The sequence below is a fragment of the Lonchura striata genome, chromosome 3 (genome assembly GCF_050655825.1).
Source record: "Lonchura striata isolate lonStrDom1 chromosome 3, ASM5065582v1, whole genome shotgun sequence".
In the NCBI taxonomy this organism is placed as follows: domain Eukaryota; kingdom Metazoa; phylum Chordata; class Aves; order Passeriformes; family Estrildidae; genus Lonchura; species Lonchura striata.
Window position 1 is genome coordinate 52757740 of NC_140705.1, and position 20552 is coordinate 52778291.

A 20552-nucleotide genomic window follows, 5' to 3' on the forward strand; every position below is an offset into this window, starting at 1 on the left:
GAAGAGGAAATAGGAGAGCTGTTTTTAAAATCTCTTCTGAGAAGTCATTCTTAGTCAACAGTTTCTCCTTTAACTGCTGCTTTGTTATCTCTGTCAGCCTGGCTAATACTGCTGTAATGCAATTTTCTGCTTACTTAATGGCACTGTATCTTGCATCTATATAATGGCAGCTGGAGTAATTTTGAAGATTAATTAGATACAATGAAAAAATATGCTTAGATTTAAAAGCCAGGTAGAGACTCTCACTTTCCAGTACTCCAAAGAGCATGACTGAACAAGAAGGTGAGGTGGCTAGATCCCCAGTCTCAGCGCACCGGCTAGTCCCTAGTAGTAGTTAGCATGGGAACAACTACTGGTCTGTGTAAAAACCTGTGGGAAACATCATCTGTAAAGTTAGATGCCTCCAACACACTTAAGCACACTTCCTCTATGAATATTTATGCAGGTACAATGTATCAAAGCCTCTGAACTCTTGTTACCACTAATTTCACATTTCCCTCCCAGCAGAGAGAGAGAAAAAAAAAAGGCACCACTTGGTTCCTGTTTTGCCCAGAAAACACCAAATATTTGCAATCATCAAATTGTACTTTAACATTCCTTGCAACTTTCAACTTTTGACTGCCATATTGTTTGCCCCTAAACCAAGTTGTAGAAGAAAAACAGTTCATCATTAAGAATCTATGATCTTCAAATAATTGATGCAGAAGTAAATAGCAATACTAACCTCTTTCATTTTTTCCAGTTCATTCTGTAGTGCTTGTTTGGCAATTTCAACTTCTATAAGCTGCTGTCTTAATTTTTCATTTTCATCTTCTGTTATAGTACGTTTTTCTTCTACATTTTCTAACTCGTGATGAAGTCTCACCGATACATCTTTTGCAACCTAAATGAAATGGTATATCAAAAGAAAGGTTATTTTTTTTTAGCTGCCTAAGCAAATATTTAGAGGTTAATTCTGGGTGTTTTGATGGAAGAGGTATGTAAGGAAACAGGTAGACAAGGACATCCACAGACAGAATTCTAAAAAATTCCAAATTCAAGCCACCTCTTTCCAAAAAATGGTACATTAGCCCTGTGGACTTCACTGGAAACCACATCAGACATTAAACCCCAACTCCTTAGGTTCTGTCACATCAACAGTTAAAGAGGAACTTCACTATTCCTGGAGACAGTGCATCATCTATCTTCTCTCAATCACAGCTAGCTTATGCTTTTCAATGCACTAAAACACACGCCCTTCAAATACTTGGCATGCAACAGGATCTAAAAGCAGGGCCCATTTTCTTCAGGCCTTCCCTACACGTGTCTACCTGTGACCACACATGGACACATGTTTATTTTGACTCTGCTAGATTCTCTCTCCTTGGTGGGCAATCAATGAAAATATTTTCTTGGCTCATTTTAAGATTAAAATACAAATAAACAATATTTTTACTGACGTTGGGTTCACACAAATGATGTGTGATATATTCAATTAAAATGAACACTAAGGTTTTTTTGGTTGTTTGGGGGGGTTTTAATGCATTTTCATAGGAATAGAGTTAAAAGGTATATGAAAAGATCTAATTCCTCTTAGGGAAAGTAGTGAGAATCTTGCCCTGCAAGCCACTTGCACTATATTTTGTGAGACTACCAGAAATTATAATCATACATCAAAAATATTTAAATATACACTAATCACTGTGTTGATGGTAATTTAGACACACAGACACATAGTTTGAAAAGCCTCATTTCCTGCTTTTTTTAGAGCACTGGAAAGCATAATTAATCCAACTTAGCATTAGCTAAGGGAGCTCAGCGAGCCATCCTTCATGGCTTTCACTCAAACCATCTTTACATTAGTATGTCGGAAGTTCTTTGACATACTGAAACTCTAAAGAAAAAATAATAATGGCAAGCAAGCATCTAGAAAGATCCAATGTATCAGAAATCAGCAGCAGCTAGTGACTCAGCCTCCCTTGACAAGAAACCCAGTGTGTGTGAATTACAGATACAATACTGCAGTGTAGCACAAGAACATTCAATAACCTCCCCCACCGCACATGCACTCAAGACACATAATGCCCAACAGAAAGAGTGAGTGGAGGGGAATTTCAATTATAACCATAGTCCAAAGAGACTGCAGAATGAGCTGAGAAACACACCACAGGGTTTTAGCTTGATGTCTTTTCCTACACTTAGTATTAAACTACTCATCTGGTTGTCCAACCAAAGTAAATGGAAAATCATGGGGGATACTTAAAACAGCACCCTAATGGAACCTATATTCTATAGATACAGTCTGGATCAGTAAATAAAAACAAATCATAATATAATTACTGGTAGCTAATTTTTTGACACAAAAATTGGTGGAATAGCTATTAATGCAAGAAAAAATACAGAGTATCACATGGGAAAGGGACTCACTTATGCAAGATACATTTTAATCCAGGCATATGCAAGATACGTTTTAACACAGCTATCTGCAAGACTGTATCTCTGAAGGATCAAGTTCCCTAGTATATTGCAATATGAACCACGCAAAATGATGGTCTTTCTTCAGAAAAGGACTTGGAAACACTTACAGAAAACCATGCGAGTTATAATTATGGTTAGCCAGCACCCAGAACTCTATTAGGAAGAAATTTGGCATTAGACATTCATCCCTACTCCAAAGCAGAACGCATTCACAAATGGTGAGAACACTGCTCCCTTCCAATGAGCCAGTCACACTGGGAAACACATGGGAGAAATACTAATTAAAGCAAGCACTTTGTCCAGCTAAATCCAAGGCCTTAGCTTCTATCTCCCATATTGGCAGACAAGCACCTCAGCAGAGGTGCCCTCAACAGTTCCCTCCACAGTCTGCATGTGTATGACTTGCTATAAAAGTAACGCTGAGCCAACAAAGAAGCCAACTCTATAAACTGGAATCACAATTCACTTGGGATATGAAGGCCCACCTTCAAATTCTACCTTGCAAATGTGTGCAACTCAACTGATCACCTAAGCATCATTCTGAGTGTGTAAGATATCCCTGGTTTCAAACAGAAATCCCCATGATAAGAAGGTGATTTTGCTTCTCCTCAGGAAGACTCTATTTTGCCGAGAACCACAAGGGCAGCTGTATTTATAGAACTGTCACAGCCACAACAGAAAACGTGGGTTTTGAATATGCACAGAAAAGGAATATCAAATAGAAATTTTAATAATAATGACAAGCTTGGAAACTTTCAAAACCACACCTGAGAATAACATACTCTCAATCCATCATATTTATCAGAAAGAAGTTAAAAAATAACCTTGTTCGTAATAGTGTATTAAATTCACATTTTAAACTGCAGCCCAGAGAGCCCATGTACCATAGGTAACTAGAGTCCTGGGCAGAAGTGTGGCCAATAAGCTCACATTTGCTATACAGAGGTCTGCACTTCCATGGGAAAAGGTCAGTTGTCTGGGAGACCAGTCAAAACTGGAAACTGGAAAATGTTTAGGTGTTCTGATTCAGCAGGAGTCCTTCAATATCTAGTGAATGGAAGCAAAAATTAAACTTTCAACTGTGTCAAGAAAGGTTTTTTTTTTTTCTCTGTAACTGGACCAATTTAGAATGGAGATGATGGGTATTTTACCAATGACAGTCTTTAAACAAGGACTGAAACTTTTCCTTAGCAAAAGGCTGTATTTCATTCAGATTTTATGGATGAAATGCAGTTGATGACACACTGAAATTTGATGGGTTTTGTCTACAGTTTCAGGTGGATGTGAAAAACCCTGGATTCATTGAATATGACAGCAGTTTTTTTTTACTGACGGAAACAGAGTAAGGATTTAGTGTTGTGACTGCAAGTATTCAATCTGCTTACCAATAAGCACCTAAAATCTCTCACTAAAGAGTAACAAAATCCTGTCAAAGTCAATGGGGCTGTTTGGTGAGGTTGGTTTAATTTTGCAGTGGAAGGGTATGTTTTGCATTCATCACAAAGAATCCAAAACCTTTAGCTTCTAATTTGCTTTTGAGTAACTGCTTGCACATTACCTTTACAAAAAATGATAGGACTGAAGCTGAAAATAGCCTATCTACATACAGCAATGGCTCCTATTACCAAGAAGAGCTTTCCACCAGCTGCACTGGGTGCACAGCGGAATGGATGGAAATGCCTGAGTCATGAGGACCAAAACACAGTGTTGTGTCTCCATCTGAGATGCTCCCATCCCTGTGACACCTGCTCATGTCTGTACCTTGAGGTCCTGCTCCATGCTGCGTATGAGCTCGTTGTCGATCTCGCCAGTCTGGGCGTAGCGGAGCCTCTTGCGCTCAGCCTTGCGCAGCCGGTACTGAAGGATCCGGCAGTTCTTGTTGGCTCGCTCCAGTTCATGGCGCATTTCTTGAAGCTGACAAGCATCCTCCTCAAAGAAGCTGTCCCTCATCTCGTCCATTTCTGTCCTCAGCTCATCTATTTCGTTCTGGCACAGGGGCAAGAAGGGGACAGGGATGCAACAGGTGGGTCAAAAGCACAAATGTCAGCAGCCAAAAGCAGCCAAAATGGAGCTCCGCCCCGCAGGGAGGGCAGGTAAATACAATCCAGCTCATTAAAAGCACCGCAACGAAGCAGGGAAGTGGCACTGCCTGCACACCCCACAACAGAGCCATCTTAACGCTGCTTCCAGCGCTCCTGCAGCAAGACAGCGAGGTCGGGAAGGTCCTCCCGTCGGGAGGCAGCCCGGTCCCCGCCCGGCCCCGGTTCTCCCCCACCCCCGCCGCCGCCCCGGGCCCCTCACCTTGAGGCTCTCGTTCTCCTCCCGCAGTTTCTCCATCTCTTCCTGCATCTCCTCCTGCAGGTGGGGGCTCAGGGCGACTTCGGGGCCGCAGCTCCTGCCGTCGCCTTCTGCCTCGCCCTGCCGCAGCCCCTCCGCCCCGGCCGCCGCCATGGCAGCGGGCGAGGAGGCGGAGGCGGCCGGGGGAGGCTCGGCCGGGGCGGCGGCCGCGGAGGCGGCGGAGGCAGCGCTGCCGCTGCCGCTGCCGTGGTTGGTGCCCTTGGTTTGCATCTGGGCGGCCGCCGCCAGCCCTTTCCTGAGGTGGAACTGGATGAGCTCACTTTGCAGGCATCCCTCCTTCCAGTACCCGCCGCCGCCCGCCGCCGCACCGCGGCCCTTCCCCGCGCCCGAGGAAGATGGAGGCGCCGGGGCCGCCTCCCCCGCGCCCTTCAGCGGGGACCGCCCCGCTTTCCCCCGCCACTGCTTGGGCGGCGGCGCCGCCGCCCCCTCCCGCTCGGCCCCGCCGCCCCCTGCAGGGGGCGCCTCCTCGGCGGCGCCCGGCGGCGGCCCCGGCTCCTCGGCGGCGGCCGCTCCTCTGCCGGCGGCGGCGCCGGGCGGCGGTTCAGCACCGGCGCCGGGCTGGACAGCTCCCCGCGCCGGCTTCTCGGCGCCGCGGCCGCGGGCGGCCCGGGGGGCCGGGCCGGGCGGCGGCCGCGCCGAGGTGGCTTTGGCGGCGGGCGCGGGCTTGGCGGCGGCGGGCGGCGGGCGCGGGGCGGCGTCGCGGGCGCGGGCCGGCGAGGCTGCCCGCGGCTGCTTCCTGCCGCTGCTGCCCTCGGGATGCAGGCGCGGCTCGGCCGCGGCGCCCCCTGCCGGCGGCTGGCTCATGGCGGCGGCTATCTCGGGGACGCGTCCATCACCGGCGGTGTCCTCCGCCTCCTCCGCCGCCGCCGCCCCGGGAGCTGCGGGAGGAGAACCAGAGAAGCGGTCGGGGTGCGGACAGGGACGACGGGGAGACGGGCTTTCCGGCCACGGCGGAGACCAGCCCGCCCGCTCCCCGCAGTCGCGGCGCCCCACCGGCCCCCATCCCTGACCCGCGCCCACCTACAGGCGGAGCGGTCCTCCGGAGCTGCCGGGGAAAATCCAGCCGAGGCCGCAGCCGAGAGCCAACCCGGGAGGCTCATGGAAGTGCCCGAAAGGCTCGGCTGAGGCTGAGACCTGTTCCCACTCCGCCCCCACCTAGGGGCGTTTCCCCAGCCCCGATGCTGAGCCTTCCCCCGCCGGACCTCCCCATCAGTGATGAATTTTCTCCCACACACAAACTTCCCTCTCCCTTGTCCTCACCACTAAGTCTGGCTTGCTAATGCACCAGTCTGCCTGCTAAAAGGCCTCGTCCCAGTGTCTATATCACAGCCGGGCGGGGGAAAGTTACCATACAAAGGGCTGCACACGTGGAAGCAACTACAGATTTCCCTTCAGCTTTGACAACGACTCTTCGGGGGCAAGGTGACTGGGGAACCGAGGGTCATAACGGAAAGGGGCTTTGCAGTCAGCTTCTAAACACACATTTGCCCTAGTTTGTTATCCAGAGGTGCTGTCAGGACGTAAGACCGATTCATGTTTGTTATCAGTTATGCATATTGATAGGTTATACAGGACTCACACATAATCACTCCGGCAGATTTTCAAAACAGAGGAAGCAAGGAATTCACCCTCACACAGAACAAAATGTTATGTGGCATTCTCTGAAGGATGCTCACTTGACAATTTACCCCTATAATGACACAACCAGAGTTTTCATGACAACAAGAGATTATGAAAAAAGGCTGTTAAAAGCCCTTTTTCATGCTGCTAATGTCCCCAATATAATCTGAAAATAATGTCTATCATCCACAAAATATTTTCACACAGCCTTTATTCAACTCTCCTTAGGGAGAAAATATGAGCAGCAGCAGAAATGAAAGCATTCTTAACGTGGCCTGCCCATTCCCTCCTAGAATATGGCTTAATCATTCCATGCTGGAACAGGGAATAAAGACAGAAGCACGACTGGGCAAAATCAATGTAGAGACTATACTGTGCCCTGAGAATTGGTTTACTCCCTCGAACATACCAGACAATGAGGCTGTGTTTGCTCTGCTGTCACTGGCAGGAGGACATAATTTCCTCTCAAATGCACTGTCATTAAAATCCTGATTTAAACCAATATTCTGGAAATTAATGCTCAAAATCACACAATTTGGCAGACACTTCCCAAGCATTAATTAGTAAAAAGAAAGCATGGGCATGTAGAACTATAAAACTTGTATGAAAACACTTTATAGAAGATTTCCTTGCATTTCTATTAGCCACCACGAATAGAATTCCCACCCTACCGTTGTTTGGAGCTATACATGTATGAAATATAAGGAATGTAATTCAAATTAATCATCGGGAACCCTATGTTGTACCTGAATCTTTTAGGGAACTTTCACTGCAACTAAGACATCAGACTCAAATGTGACCTGCCAGAACACAACCTCCTACTCTGCATGCCCCAAAATCCAGGATCTGCTACTGCCTAGGGTTAAACTGGTTGATTATATATATATATGTGTGTGTGTGTGTGTGTGTGTATTTATGTGCATTTTTAACTGGCACAACGAAAGCCCTGTTTGAGACCAAGTCCGAAATCTCTGTCCTCACAAAACTCCGCAGCTCGACCTTCTCCCCAGAGGCAAACCCACGTGGCGCCGGGACGCGGCGTCTCCGCAGGTTTTCCTGTCGGGAACAGCTGTCCAGGCGGAAAAAGGGGTAAATAAATGGAAGCAACAAAAGGGACAAGTCCGGTGGCTCCACGGGCCAGCGCGGGACTCTACCGTGCCCCGAACTTCGGGCAGGGCATCCCCCTGGCCCTGGCCCTGGCCCTTTTGTCCTACCGGGCGCCCACCTCTGCCCCGCCGAGAATTCGCAAACGCGGCTTAAGATTTGGGAATGCTTCTGCCTTTTGTCCTGGTTTAAAGGAGCGGAGGAGATTTTTGAAGGTCTCCCTCCCATACCTGGCGGGTTCGTTGCACCTGCATTAGGAATAATATTTCCTTTTTGGGGAGAAGGGAAAAAAAAAAAAAAAGTAGAAGGGAAAATAAAAGGCTTGGATCTAAAGCATCTGCATTACTCACCACCACTTTGTCCGCTGCCCGGCTGGCGAAATGCATGCACTGAGAGCCGGGCACCGCACACGAGGTACCCGCCGCTGCCAGCGCCTCTCAGGAAAATGAAGCAATATTCATGAGCTGACCTCACTGGGCCTGGGAGACGGAAGGGGTGGGGGGGACGAGGGGCGGGGGGAAAGGGAAGAAAGCAGAGAAGAGAAGAGAAAGGAAAAGATTAAACGGCGAGAACCCCGCCCAGGCCTGAAGGCTGAATTACGTCCCTTCATCTATCTGCACATTCTGGAAGAGGATTACAGCGCAAATGGAGGAAGGAGCAGGCTGCAAGCAAGGGATGCGCCCGCTTTTGCTACCCAGTGCATGGAGGCAATCGATGATGATCAATTATTTAGCGTCCCCTTCAGGGTAGCCTGCTCGGGCCGGGCAGGGATGCCGGGCATCTTCTGTACGGGCAGGGCTGCGGTGACGGAGCTTTCTTTCCTTTGTTCGCCGCCCTTGCCTGCGCCCCTTCGGCAAGAGCCCGCTGCCGCCCGGAGGGGCAGAGACAAAGGCAGCCCCGTCTCTGGGCTGGTGGACATCATTCCCTGGGGTTATTTACGCGCCTCAGCACCTCAACACTGGGACCAGCGGGTCACTGACCTTTTCTTTACTCGTGTCCCGGGCAAATCTGTTTTACCTCTCTGTTCTATCGTGAGATGAATTTACCTTTGCTCTGAAGCACCTCGGGAGGCTCTTAAGACTTTGCGCCTGAAGTCTTTCCCAATTACAAACAAAGAAAACCGGGGGAAAGGCTTGCTTTCTCTCCCCTCCCTCCCAGGAGGGACCCTTGCCATGTGATGGTTATGTGTGGGAGTGTCCCGGACACACCTGTGTCTGTGTGAACAACCAGCAAGAATAGCCCCAGGGGCAGCAGTGCTCCTTTTGGAGTCCCTCTCCCTCCTCCTGCAGCACCTCGGAGATCGGGGAACTCCCGGGCTCTGCCTCAGCGCCGGCAGCGCCTTTGCGGCGGGAGGGGCGGCGGACACCTCTCTCCAGCCGTGGGGAAACCGGGTTTCCGGGCTGGAAACTCCTCCCGAAGGATATTTCAGTGATGATTTCGTGCCCATAAGTATACCAGCATATACATGCATGCATACATCTATATATAAACTCTATGTAAACATATGCGCTGTGCATACATACCTACACAAATGTGTGTGCATACGCATGTTCTAGCACGCCTACAAAATATACATACATATGCATGGCTTGTACATTGAATGCACCTACACACTTATCTCTGAGGTTCTTGTGCCGTCCTTGGGTGAGGGCAAGCTCAGGGTAGACGGGCTGCCCCCTTTCCAGCTCCCCTCCTCCTGAATGTGCTTTATTCATTTCTATGTTGTAATGGATTTTGTGTATGATGACTGGACATTTTAGGTGCTAATTCACTCTCCACCTCTGCTGATATGCCAAGCAGGACTCAACACATCTAAACCAGCATATCTGGCATGCAGAAAGGTACTCCTGTCAGGCAGGTGCGTGTCCTCCAGACTCGAGCCCTGGGACTGCATGAACAGGATATATATAGATGTGAGGAGTTAAGGGCAATCAGAAAATAGGAAATGGAACATTAATGCTGAATAAGAAAATCACTGGGACAATGAAAAGCTACTTTTAAAATTATTAATATTTAATTTTTTAGGCCTTTGAAACTCATAAAAAACAAGTGTAATCATACCAAATAAAGAAAATAATTGGATGAAAACATGAGGAATGAATAAAAAATATTTCTGGAGTTGAAGGTGAGAAAATTTCCTATGAAAGCACTAGATAGATTCTGCTAGAACATCCAGGTCCTGATCTCAGTAAATATACAGAATAGAAGTATTAAGGACATCACAACAACATAACATTTCATTTACACAATATCATTCAGAGGGACAAGCACAGCAGTCCCTACTTTTAAGCACTGGACATTATTTACAATCCTTTCTGTTGCCTTGGTGGGTGAGTTGCCTGGATGAACTTTCTACAGAAAACAATTATGCAATGTGATGGCATCTCATACCACCTACAAGAAGTTTGATCATACTTTTGGAAAGGTACAGATTCTTACTTTCTCGTAGTAGTGTCCAAATGAACACCAGTTATCAGATTATCTTCACCTACATTGTCAGGCCATATGTCTGATAGTAAAGATCAATTTAAGGTGGTAAAAATTGCCAATTTCTCAGTGCAGTTTGGTACGGCTGACTTAATTCTCAAAATTTCCATTCTGTCTAAACATCAGTGACAAAGTTTTAAAAATTGACATGGGCACAAAAATATTCTACTCATATAATTTACTTTTCTGGGAGGAATGGATAAAATCAACACAAGCTAAAGTACTCTTTTTCTAATATATTTAGAAAATTGCTATTTCCCCCCTATTGCTATTTCCACTAGGAAATTTTCTGCCAGATCTCTGTGGGAATTTTCTATTACTAACAGATCATGATATATAAGATACAATAATTATATCTACCCTTGAGTAAGTGCAGTATGAAGAGACCCATATATATACATTAATACAGTAAAAAATTCCATTCATTAGCAGATTTTATTGTAGAATCTCTAAAAACTTGTGGTCTGAAATAGTACACAGAAGGAAAGGTCTTTATACAGAAAACAAGGGAATCTCAGCTGACTATTGTCATTCAGAAATGAAACACTGATATGGTACACAACAGTTGTACAAATACACTGGCTCAAGTGTCAGGGAAAACAATGGAAATAGAATACTAGAAATTATTTAATGAGAAGTAGAGAACAAACCAGAAAATATAATTACTTGTCCTGTATAATTCCGTAGTGCAGAGAGATTTTGATTACCAAGAGCAGTTCTGGTCTCAAACCAGGCATGGTGGAGAAGGGTAAGGTTCAGAGGAGGGTGGCCAGGGCCTGAAGTGTCTCTGCTCAAGGAATGATGAGGTATGGTAGAAGTCTTCAGATTGGAGACAGGGTGACTAAGGGCAAAGGGGATGCAAGTCCCTCCAATCTTTAGTAAGGAAGGTAAACAAGCGTTAAAGGTTCACTGTTACTCACAGTATCTTCCCATACAAATGGTGCAGAGATACAAATGTGAAGGAAAGAAACAAGCAGTTGTTGCATTCCAAAAACCTAGAAAACAGTCCTTGTGGTTAAGCTATTCAACTCCCTGACATGGAGTGTTGGGAATTTAAGGGTCTACATAAGTTTAAAAAGTGACTGAAGAAAGTAATGGAAGAAAAATTAGTTGGAGACAAAAAAGGGCAAACATGTTCAAAAACCACCTTTCTCGTCTATTTTTTTTTTTTATCTGAGAGATGGTCTGGGAGAGGTAGTAATATGTGTTTTTGCATTCTCTTTCAACATCTACTATTGACCACAGTTAGACACCTATCAGTAAAATAAAAGATCTTTGATCTGGCTCTGTATGACAATTTTTATCCTGTAAGTATCACACTAGCTTCACCCCTCTCTCATTCCACCTCATTTTTTCTTCATTTCTATTTCATTTTTCCACCTTAGATTCATTTATGTGCAGAGCATTGGCAACCTGCTGCATCCTGGTAGAGCATACCTATGACTTTTTCATTACTTTTTTGCCTTCAATAGCTAGAATTGTTTTGACTCAAATTAGAGCTGTGAATACCTTGTTTTCTAGTCCCTTTGTTTTCTGTGTCCCCTACTGCTTGCTCATGTAGAGACACGTATTTGTGTTCAGCCTACACTGTATGCAGTTATGCAAGAGATGGAAGTGGAGGAAGAAAAAGGAGAGGAAGAATTTCTCCTCCAAGCAGAGTTTAGTTTAGGTCGTATAAGTTTATTTTCCTAAGTTAAGAAGAGAATCCCTTTACATAACCTAAAAGTGTGACCGAAGCACGACCTCCTAGCTTTCAGTAGAGAATATTTTAATAACAGATTTCAGAAGTGGCTTGGAGAGGATGCTTTTCCAGGAAAATGCCTGGGTGGCTCATGATTGCTGTACTTTCTCCACTTGCTTACTCACCTCCTCTGCCCTCTTGGGAATGTGCTGTGTTATGCTTGTGCAGAAAGAGAAGCTTCTGGAGCATGCTGTGCTAATTCATGGTATTGGCACTGCCCCAGCTGGCAGAGACTGCAGTTTATGTCCATGCCCAGAAGGATGTGCTGGACATGATTAATTCTACCCCAGGCCAAGGCCTGTTTTCTCTATCCATTAAAAAAAAAAAAAAAAAAAAAAAGTTTGAGACTTTAATTCACCTATTTTTAATATATTGTCTAAGCACCTCAAGAGGTAATTTGAAAATAAACAATGAATACATTACATAGCAGAATTGTACAACACCAAACCATCACACTCCAACAAGAAGAATACTTGGTGTTAGATAGGAATAATACTTGGCTGAAAAAACAAAGTTAACCTCAAATATTTTAAGTTCATACAACTCAGTAGAACACAAATAACAGCACCAAATAATTTGTTAAAAGACACATAGTTTGGCATACCTGTTTAGCCAGATCATTATATAAAACCATGGTGGTCGGATTGCCATTTCTCCCTCCTTTTTCCTCCTCCTCCTCCTTAACAGCTGCTTCTCAGCCAGAGACAGCTACATCATGGCACACTGAGGCTGCACCTTCTGTTCAGCAGACCCTACCTACCAAGGGGACAGGATGCCCCACCAAAGGTACAGCAATGCCATCTGCACCCTCCCTGGCAAGTCATTCCAATGGGAGAAGTAGGTCATGTTGCCTTTTACTGCTGTGTAAAGGAAGCAGCTTCAGCCACCATACCCGTAAGGGATCACCTATATCCCACTTCAGGAAGTCTGTATCTCATACACTCTGTCATACCTCTCTTGGTTTAACCCTTGCATTCAAGGACCTCACTGGATTCTCAGACTCACAAGATTGTGAGAAGGCACAAAAAATTTAAATTGTAATGAAAATTAGAGGCATCTTTTGTTCCACCAATGGAAAATAAATCTAGGTGAAATTAGGTCTGTTGCTTTCAATAACTAAATTATTTTAAAGGAAAGGCTTAGTTCTAATTTTGCTATCACACATTTCATTCAGCCTTTCCAAAGGCTTCAGGGAGTTTCATAATCCTGGTTTTTATTCCTACAGCAATCAACTATACTTATTGTTCAGAGATAAAAACAGAACTGAACATGCCATGAAACAATCCAGTTCTGCTCAACCATTTCTAATGATAAAAAAAATTCTATCAGCCTCCCTCTGTCTCTTCTGGAATTGCTATACCTTAAGTTGCTAGAACAATTTTTAAAAAGTATCAGTTTTGAATTTAAGACACTGAGAAATGTCTCTGTATTGGCATGTTTGCTGCCATTCTACTTTCTCATACTCTTTTCAGAGGATAAGATTACAGCAGACTTGCATAAATGCTATCATGTATGTATATATCTGAATAGTCTATATATTGCATTAGTATCTAAACGTCATTGATTATTTAATGAGGCTAATGGTAGAGAAACAGTAGATAAAATTTTATAGCTATGACAGTGAGAATAAAAGCCAAAATATCTAATTCCTCTAAATTAATCAGTCTCATACTTTGTCTCATGGCATTTTGTATAGCATGCTCACTGGCTGCTGAAGTTAAATAGTATTCATTTGGACACTAACACAGTATGAGTATGTTCAAGCAGCCTTTCCAGGAAGAGATTTCAAATATAAGTATTTTTATTGCAGATGATCAATTGCAGGTGATCTCAGACTTAAAATGGGAGGTTTTAAAAGAAGTTAGTCATGAGCAGGCTGTATTCTGGGGTCTGCCTGCTTCCTTCTGACAGGAAGGCTGTGCCACAACCTGTGCATTGCACTGAGAGGTGGCCCACAAAAAATATGAAGGTCTGATTGTCTATCTTAATCTTTAAATTCCTCATTGTGACTTTCCTGAGCACAACAGCAGAGCATCTTACCCCATGGTGTTCCACCATAGCTTAAAGCAAGTGAAAACAGTGGTTCTAACATCCTAGGGGGTTTGCAGACCCCTTCCTTTGTGCCTAAAGAGAGTTTGGGAGAAGCAGGGCCAGCCTGGTCTCATTCACCTGGTGACCAACAGAATGCAGTACTTTTCAGGGATCTCTACAGTAGGTGATTTTTCTTAATTTATTCATAGGCACTAGAATGCCCAATTCCCTTTGAAGGCTACGGGACTTAGGGAAGATGTGAGGAAACAGGAGAATAAACAGTCTACATTTTGTTAGTTGAGAGGCTTGAGAGTGTTTTATGTTTTTCTTTATTTCTCATTTCATGTTAATTAAATCTTTATTTCCTCCCTCTTAATTTGTTATGCTTGTTTTGATAACTTATGGATGTGTATGATTGTTTAGGCTGGGACTGTATCTTCCTACTCTGACTTCCAGGTGGTGTCACATTACCATATACATAAGTTTCCAGATGAAAATTTCACCTAGATTTTCCAATACCTGATGTTAGATAATTAGTTTCTTTTCTACCTGTGATACCTCCGGAATTATTCTCTGCCTTTATGTCCTCTTCTTATAGATAATCTCTCTCTTTATTTTATTTTTGGTTTTTCTGTTATTTTTTTCACTATAACCTACATTTTAAGATCAATGGGTTTTTGTACATATCATTTCTAAGCTAAATGCAATTTTCAGAGGTAACTCTTAGACTAGAAATTTTGACAATGCTGTTAAATTTATCTTTGTTCCTTTTTTGTCCTAAGCACCAATGAGACCTTAATTTAAGTAATCCTGAAAATAAGTTTTTTCCATTTCTTTGTCTTACTGGATTTTGTGTATGATGATTGGACATTTTAGGTGTTAATTCACACTTACAAACCCTATTAAAAAAATCACTGTATTGAGGCAAGCTGCTGATTAATAAATCAACAGTGAATGAGATCCTTTGTTCAACAATTTGCTGGGCTTTTTATCAGGTCTGTTATGCTGTTATCTACAACCTGGATCATATCCAAGCTTCTTACATAATGCCCTAGTACTTTCAGAGAAATTAGAGGACTCTGGCATGCATCAAAACAATAAAATCAGGATATCAGGTTTTCCAGCTGGTGCATGTGCACAGAAAATCTCTGTAGGTGTATTGAGAAGTACACATGACAGATTTGTTGCAAGGCTTTTGACTCGGGGACTGAATTTTGATTCCGATTTAAAGAGCAAGTGAGAAAATTATTTTTTCTAAATCTGCTACCTTGTGCACGCTGATATTGCTTTAGATGGTTTTAAAGGACAGACAGTGGATCAGTTGTGTCTGTACCCACAGCAGCTTCTGTTCTCTCTCCAGGCTGTCGGGGAGCTGTGCAAATGAGGCCGGAGTCCTTCCCTGTTTCTATGGAGACTTTACCTGCCCTCATCCCGCAAGCAGCCCCTCTTCCATTCCATGGAACTGGTGCCGGGGAGGGAGAGGAGGGGGAGGAAGGGATGGAGTATTTCCAAGGAGGAGCCTGGGAAATCGATCTTGGTGTGTTGTAGTGTCAGAGTGTCAGGGAAGTCCCTGCAGGTCAAGTTCCAGGAACATGTCGTGCTCCTCCACCCTAACACCCTCCTGCACTCCTTGCATTTCACAGAAGGCATGACAGAGACAAAGCAGTGATGGCCTGATCTTGTTTGGAGTTCCTGTAGAGAAATGTTTTTCAGCACAACACATCTACTCTGATGTAATTCTATTACGAGCAAAACAACAATCAAGCTTTGTGGAGTAAGGACAATCCCAGAGTCACTGCAGTCCTGCAACAAGGCTCTGGGTCACATTGCCATAGCAATATGTAAACCCTGGACAGCTGATGTTGCTGCCCACAGAGAATGAGGATGTTGCAGGACAGATCTGAGATAATCCTTTATTGATCTGAGTGCAAGAGACCACAATTGAAGCATAATTGACCCTTAAGTTTAAGGTATTGGCTTTGTGTTGAAAAGGGTGCTGCAGGATGAGTCCTTCTGCTCCCCCTGTTCTGAGTCTGAATGTGGGTTAACTTGGTATCTATCCCAACAAAGTCAGCAATAAATACAAGTGTTCCTGTTTGGCTGAGTTAATCAGTTATTAATGAGATATATATACAGGAGAGTATGCCCTCCAGGTTTCATTCATTATTGAGGAAGGAAGTCCAAGGAAGGCACATAAACTTACCCTGCCATGTAGTCATGGCAGTCATTGCTCAAAAGAGCTGTGACCCACTCTTTTCAAACCCACCCGCTTTTCCCACAATCCAAGTTGTCTTGTAATTTTAGAAGTGGCATGTGTAGGAAGCAACAAATCTTCATTATACAGAGATATTTCTTTAAATCTTCTGGGGCTAAATCTTGGCTTCATTAAGGTCAATAGCTAATCTTGTCAAAATTACTACCTCCAATGTTAGGATTTCTTGGACATTTTGGTCATTGTCTCCTCTAAGCTGGCATAGGATTCTTCATGATAATTTGAGTACTGACAGATTTAATTTAGAAGCTTTACTAAACCAACTGCTATAAAGTAAACATATATTTTCAAATCACTGATTGTTTCTGCCATGACTAGAAAAAAAAACATGTTCTGTTCACTTGAAATACTTCATATAACCTGAATATAACCTGAGAACTTCTGTGAATAATAATAATGAAATGTAGCAATGGATTTTATTAAAACATCAATTGTCTTTGCATTAACAAAATTTTTGTATGACTTAAAAATATAAGGAAAATAAAAATCATCTAATGCAGCAAAGTAAATGTTCCCAGTTTTATAATGAAGTGTTTTTGTCAAAAGGAAATCTATAGTTACTGGAAAGGAAGGATCTCTCTTCTGAGCTGGAGCTGCTGATGCTCAGACACAGAGCCAAGCAGTGCATCCCATCTCCTGTTTGATGCTGGCCATGTACCTTATGACTTCCAGATACAGTCCTCCAAAGTCATGATAATATTTGCTGCCATGTCTTCCTCGCCTACCCTTCAGATCTAGCTCTGGAATGAGACCTGAGTAACAGACTAACTCAGGGAAGTTAAGTCCTTTTTCTCAAGGATGACTGGCCTAATTTCTTTAAAGGAAAAAATCCTAAAAAGTTTTTACCCACTTTTCATTTGCATGCACTTTCCATTAATCTATCATAATTTTAAAGATGCTTAACTGAGTTGAAGCAAAAATTCACCTTTCATTTTGTTTACCATACTTTTAATAGCTAGAAATAACTACATATTTTAATAACTAGAAACTCTTGTTCTGTAGGTTCCACTACCATTAAAGATCACAAAAAGACACATGAAAAAACTTTCCTTGAGCCCTCTTTAAAGAATAAATATCTTCTTCAATGACTGTTATGGTGACTCTCTCACTGCAGGATGTTCAGTGAGCCATTGGGAGTCTGTGTGCATCTTGTAGTTGCTATTAAAACTTTGGCAAAGGGTGAAACTACTTCTTCAAGCAGTTTTAAGGTGTAACTCAAGCCCATGTGCTCTCATCAACTACCCTTTCACATAGCCTGATTCAACCCATTGAGGTAATGGTGACCTGCAGCACTGATGTGAAATGAGCATGACACAGAGTTATTTCCCTGGCTGGCTGGTGAGCACATTAGTGCATGGGCACTGCCCCCTGACCAAGGAGTTCTGGAAAGAGCATAGATCAAAACCTCTCTGGGGCAAGAGCAGCTGCTAGTCCACTTCCCAGACAGTAACATTTGAGATTTTCCCATTCAATATTTCTGCAAATTATGAAAGACTCACCATGTCTGGACAGGGACTTGTTTGTGTTTGTGACTATATCCACCCTGAGACATGGATTCACCACTTGGTTAGTATTTGAATTGTGTCATAAGGACATCATACATACAAAGGTCATAGGAATCAGAGGAGCTGTTTCTTATGGGAAAGACAGAAGCCACAACGACTTCAAAGCCCTTTCCTCTGAGCCAGAGCCCTTTTCTGTACAATACCACATTACCTGGTAGAACAAATTTCATCTGTACATAAACCAAGCTAGCTTATTCCAAGTACAGCATGTGATGTTTATGCCAGTTTAAGGAATTTTCCTGACTGCAGCAAAAGAGTTGATACCTGGTCTAGTATAAAAACTGCTGTGAAAGGGACAGTTTTTTTGCCAATTTTTTTTTTTTTTGGCAAAGCATTTGGAAAGCATTGTTGCTATTAAGCATTTGTTTAAAATCCTTTTGTAGCACATTGCCACAATGTCTGGCACAAGTAGCTCTAAAATTGGATGTACCACCTCTTTGCACCTGTCAATTGAGATGGAGACAGCTAACTGGAGAGAAATGCAGATTTTTTTACTTCAGTGATATGATTTGGTGTATGTGCATACTTGCCGGCATATTAAAAACATGTTCTAGTCCAGTCTTCTGATTCTATATAATTTTTATTTCAGTTACATGTGAAAGTTGTAGGGAGATTGAAAAGTTATATAGCATCATCTAGTGTTCATATACAAACTTACAGGAGCCTGCAGTTTCACCACCCTCAGTTATTCAGATTAACTGGCACAATTGTTGACTGCAAAGAAAAATGTGAGATAAATTCCTTATTTCCAGCTATTGGCCTGTGGACTCTAAGGAAAGAAAAAAAAAAAAAAAAAGAGCTATGCTATACCTATACTATTAGCATCCACAGGAGTAGGATAAGCATAATAAGTATTTTCTTGCAAGTATTTTTGCAGATAAAGCTAAGCCAAAGAAATTTGGTGTGATTTTAGTATAAGGATGGTAGAAGCCCAGGATCAGAGCCTGCTGTACCCACTCTGATTTTACAAAATAAATTACAATGCTTTATTTTTAAGTATTTGTTTGCGAAAAGAGAATCAGGACAGGAATCCAAATATTCTGTCTCCAAGGCTAAGCATTTTAAATTAAATTACTTTGAAGCAAATGCAATAGAAATCCAGGATGACATCACAGAGTTCAGAGACCTGCTTCTAGGAAGCTTGTCTGCTTATGTTCACTTTTCTGGAGGGGAGTTGTCTTCTCCTTCTTGAAAGCTTAATATTTCAAAATTTTAAGATAGGTTTTTCTTAACTGTGTACTGTGGTTTTATGTGCAGAATAACTAGCAGAGAGATCTGTGGTAGTGAAAAAAAAAAAAGAAAAAAGAAGGAAAAATACTGATGTCTCGGGTTTTAACTTTTATATTTTTCAGATTCTGTGCTGCTTTAATGTGTAGTTCTAAGTCTCATATCAAGGGATAGTAAGCTCTTTTCACAGAATAGACAAACAGGTAGACAAAACAACTCCTTCTCTAGCTTGGGACCATGGACAATTGATCCAAATCTGAGGCCCAAGAGCATAAGCAAGAAGGATGGGTCTTCATGGGCTAAAGCTGTAACTGGACAATTAAGTCCAATATGCCAGTGGACCAGAACTTACAGAAGTGAGACACCATTGTCCATTTTGTGACCATTTTGGCTCATCTTGGGTGTAGCCCTGGCTGAGGTCTTGTACTGCCCAAGGTGTATCCATTGAGGCCTTCTAATAAATACCTACTTTATTCTTTGAGTCCATCTAGGCTCTGTTCTAGGTCAGCCTTCACGAGGCATGAGTACCCCTGGCCTTTCATTTAAATCTAGGCTACAGTGTAAGACTTTCTTGTATGTGTCAATGACACTCCTAAGCACCTCCAACAGGTCTCATCACACTGGAAAAGGCAATCTCTGTTTCTAGGGAGCACAGCAGCTTCCTTTGCCATCCAAACAGCAGAAAAAATGCAGGTCAGGTCTCCCCAGGCTCTCCTGCCGGATGGTTTCCCATGGTATGCCATCCCCAGTAAGTGAGCATCGTATCGTGGCTCCCTGCAAAGACCACAGAGCGTGACCCAAGCGCTGGTGCGGGCAGGGAGGAGACAGGTAACACTGGAAACAACACAGCAGCAGGACAGTCAGCTGCGTGGCAGGCTGAGGGAGGCGTACCTTATAATCAAAAAAGCTATTCTTGTAATCTTGATGAGAATTAAATGGGACAATTAAGTATGACTCAATATGAGTAAGGTCATGTGACACACTCATTTGAGGAGATGGCACTTCAGAACAGGTCAGGAATATTTGGGAAGTTGGACATTTTTTTCCGGTGAAATCAAGGAGTCCTCAGAGGTTCTTGTTTGATAGGAACACCTGGGAGCTAAATTAATTCCTTTCAAACTTATTTAAAACTCAGCAAGTGTTTCACTTCCATCCTTTTGATAATCTAAGGTTTAATTTTTTGATGACTTGGGACAACAGACTAGAAATTCCTGTCCTGCAATAGCTTCCCAGCTGTGTGCTTTGGGGATTTTTTTATGGTCCCAAACTTTGTGGCCTTTGTTGATATTAGACATACTTATGTTTGCTGTATATCAGCAGGTGGCTGTCAGATACAGGAAGTTAATTTCACATGAGTCTTTATGCATTGGACACTTGCATTCTGGAACTGATATTGATACGTATGAAATCAAGCCATGTGAGACATCTCAGAAGCAGAGCTCTCAGGAGCACCCAGGTACTGGATTTTGGGGTGTTCTCTAAAAAGAAATAAAAGTTAAGGGAAAGAAAAGCATGAAAAACTGGGCAATTGAAATATTTATCATGCTTTCCAGAAAAAAGTATTCTGTTTAAAAAAATGTTTGTTTTCTGTCATCTCTCAACATGGTGACGTGACATCTCTCCATATACTATCATTAGGTCTCCTTTCAATATTAGCTTTGTTGTGCAAGCATCTGTGAATACCCAGTCA

The 20552-nt window shown here is 43.2% G+C and overlaps 1 protein-coding gene across 2 annotated transcripts in view; it reads right to left on the reverse strand.

Annotated features, from left to right (window-relative positions):
• Nucleotides 1-5930, reverse strand: part of MTCL3 (MTCL family member 3) — a 29886-nt gene extending 23956 nt beyond the window's left edge. For both annotated transcript variants that reach the window (XM_077782223.2, XM_085575134.1), the window contains exons 1-4: nt 5840-5930; nt 4759-5693; nt 4219-4443; nt 725-883 (exon numbers count right to left, since the gene is read on the reverse strand). In XM_077782223.2, the coding sequence (XP_077638349.2) occupies nt 725-883; nt 4219-4443; nt 4759-5693; nt 5840-5915 (1395 nt within the window). In that variant the 5' untranslated portion in view covers nt 5916-5930. The remainder of the gene's footprint in view (nt 1-724; nt 884-4218; nt 4444-4758; nt 5694-5839) is intronic.
• Nucleotides 5931-20552: the final 14622 nt, after the last annotated feature.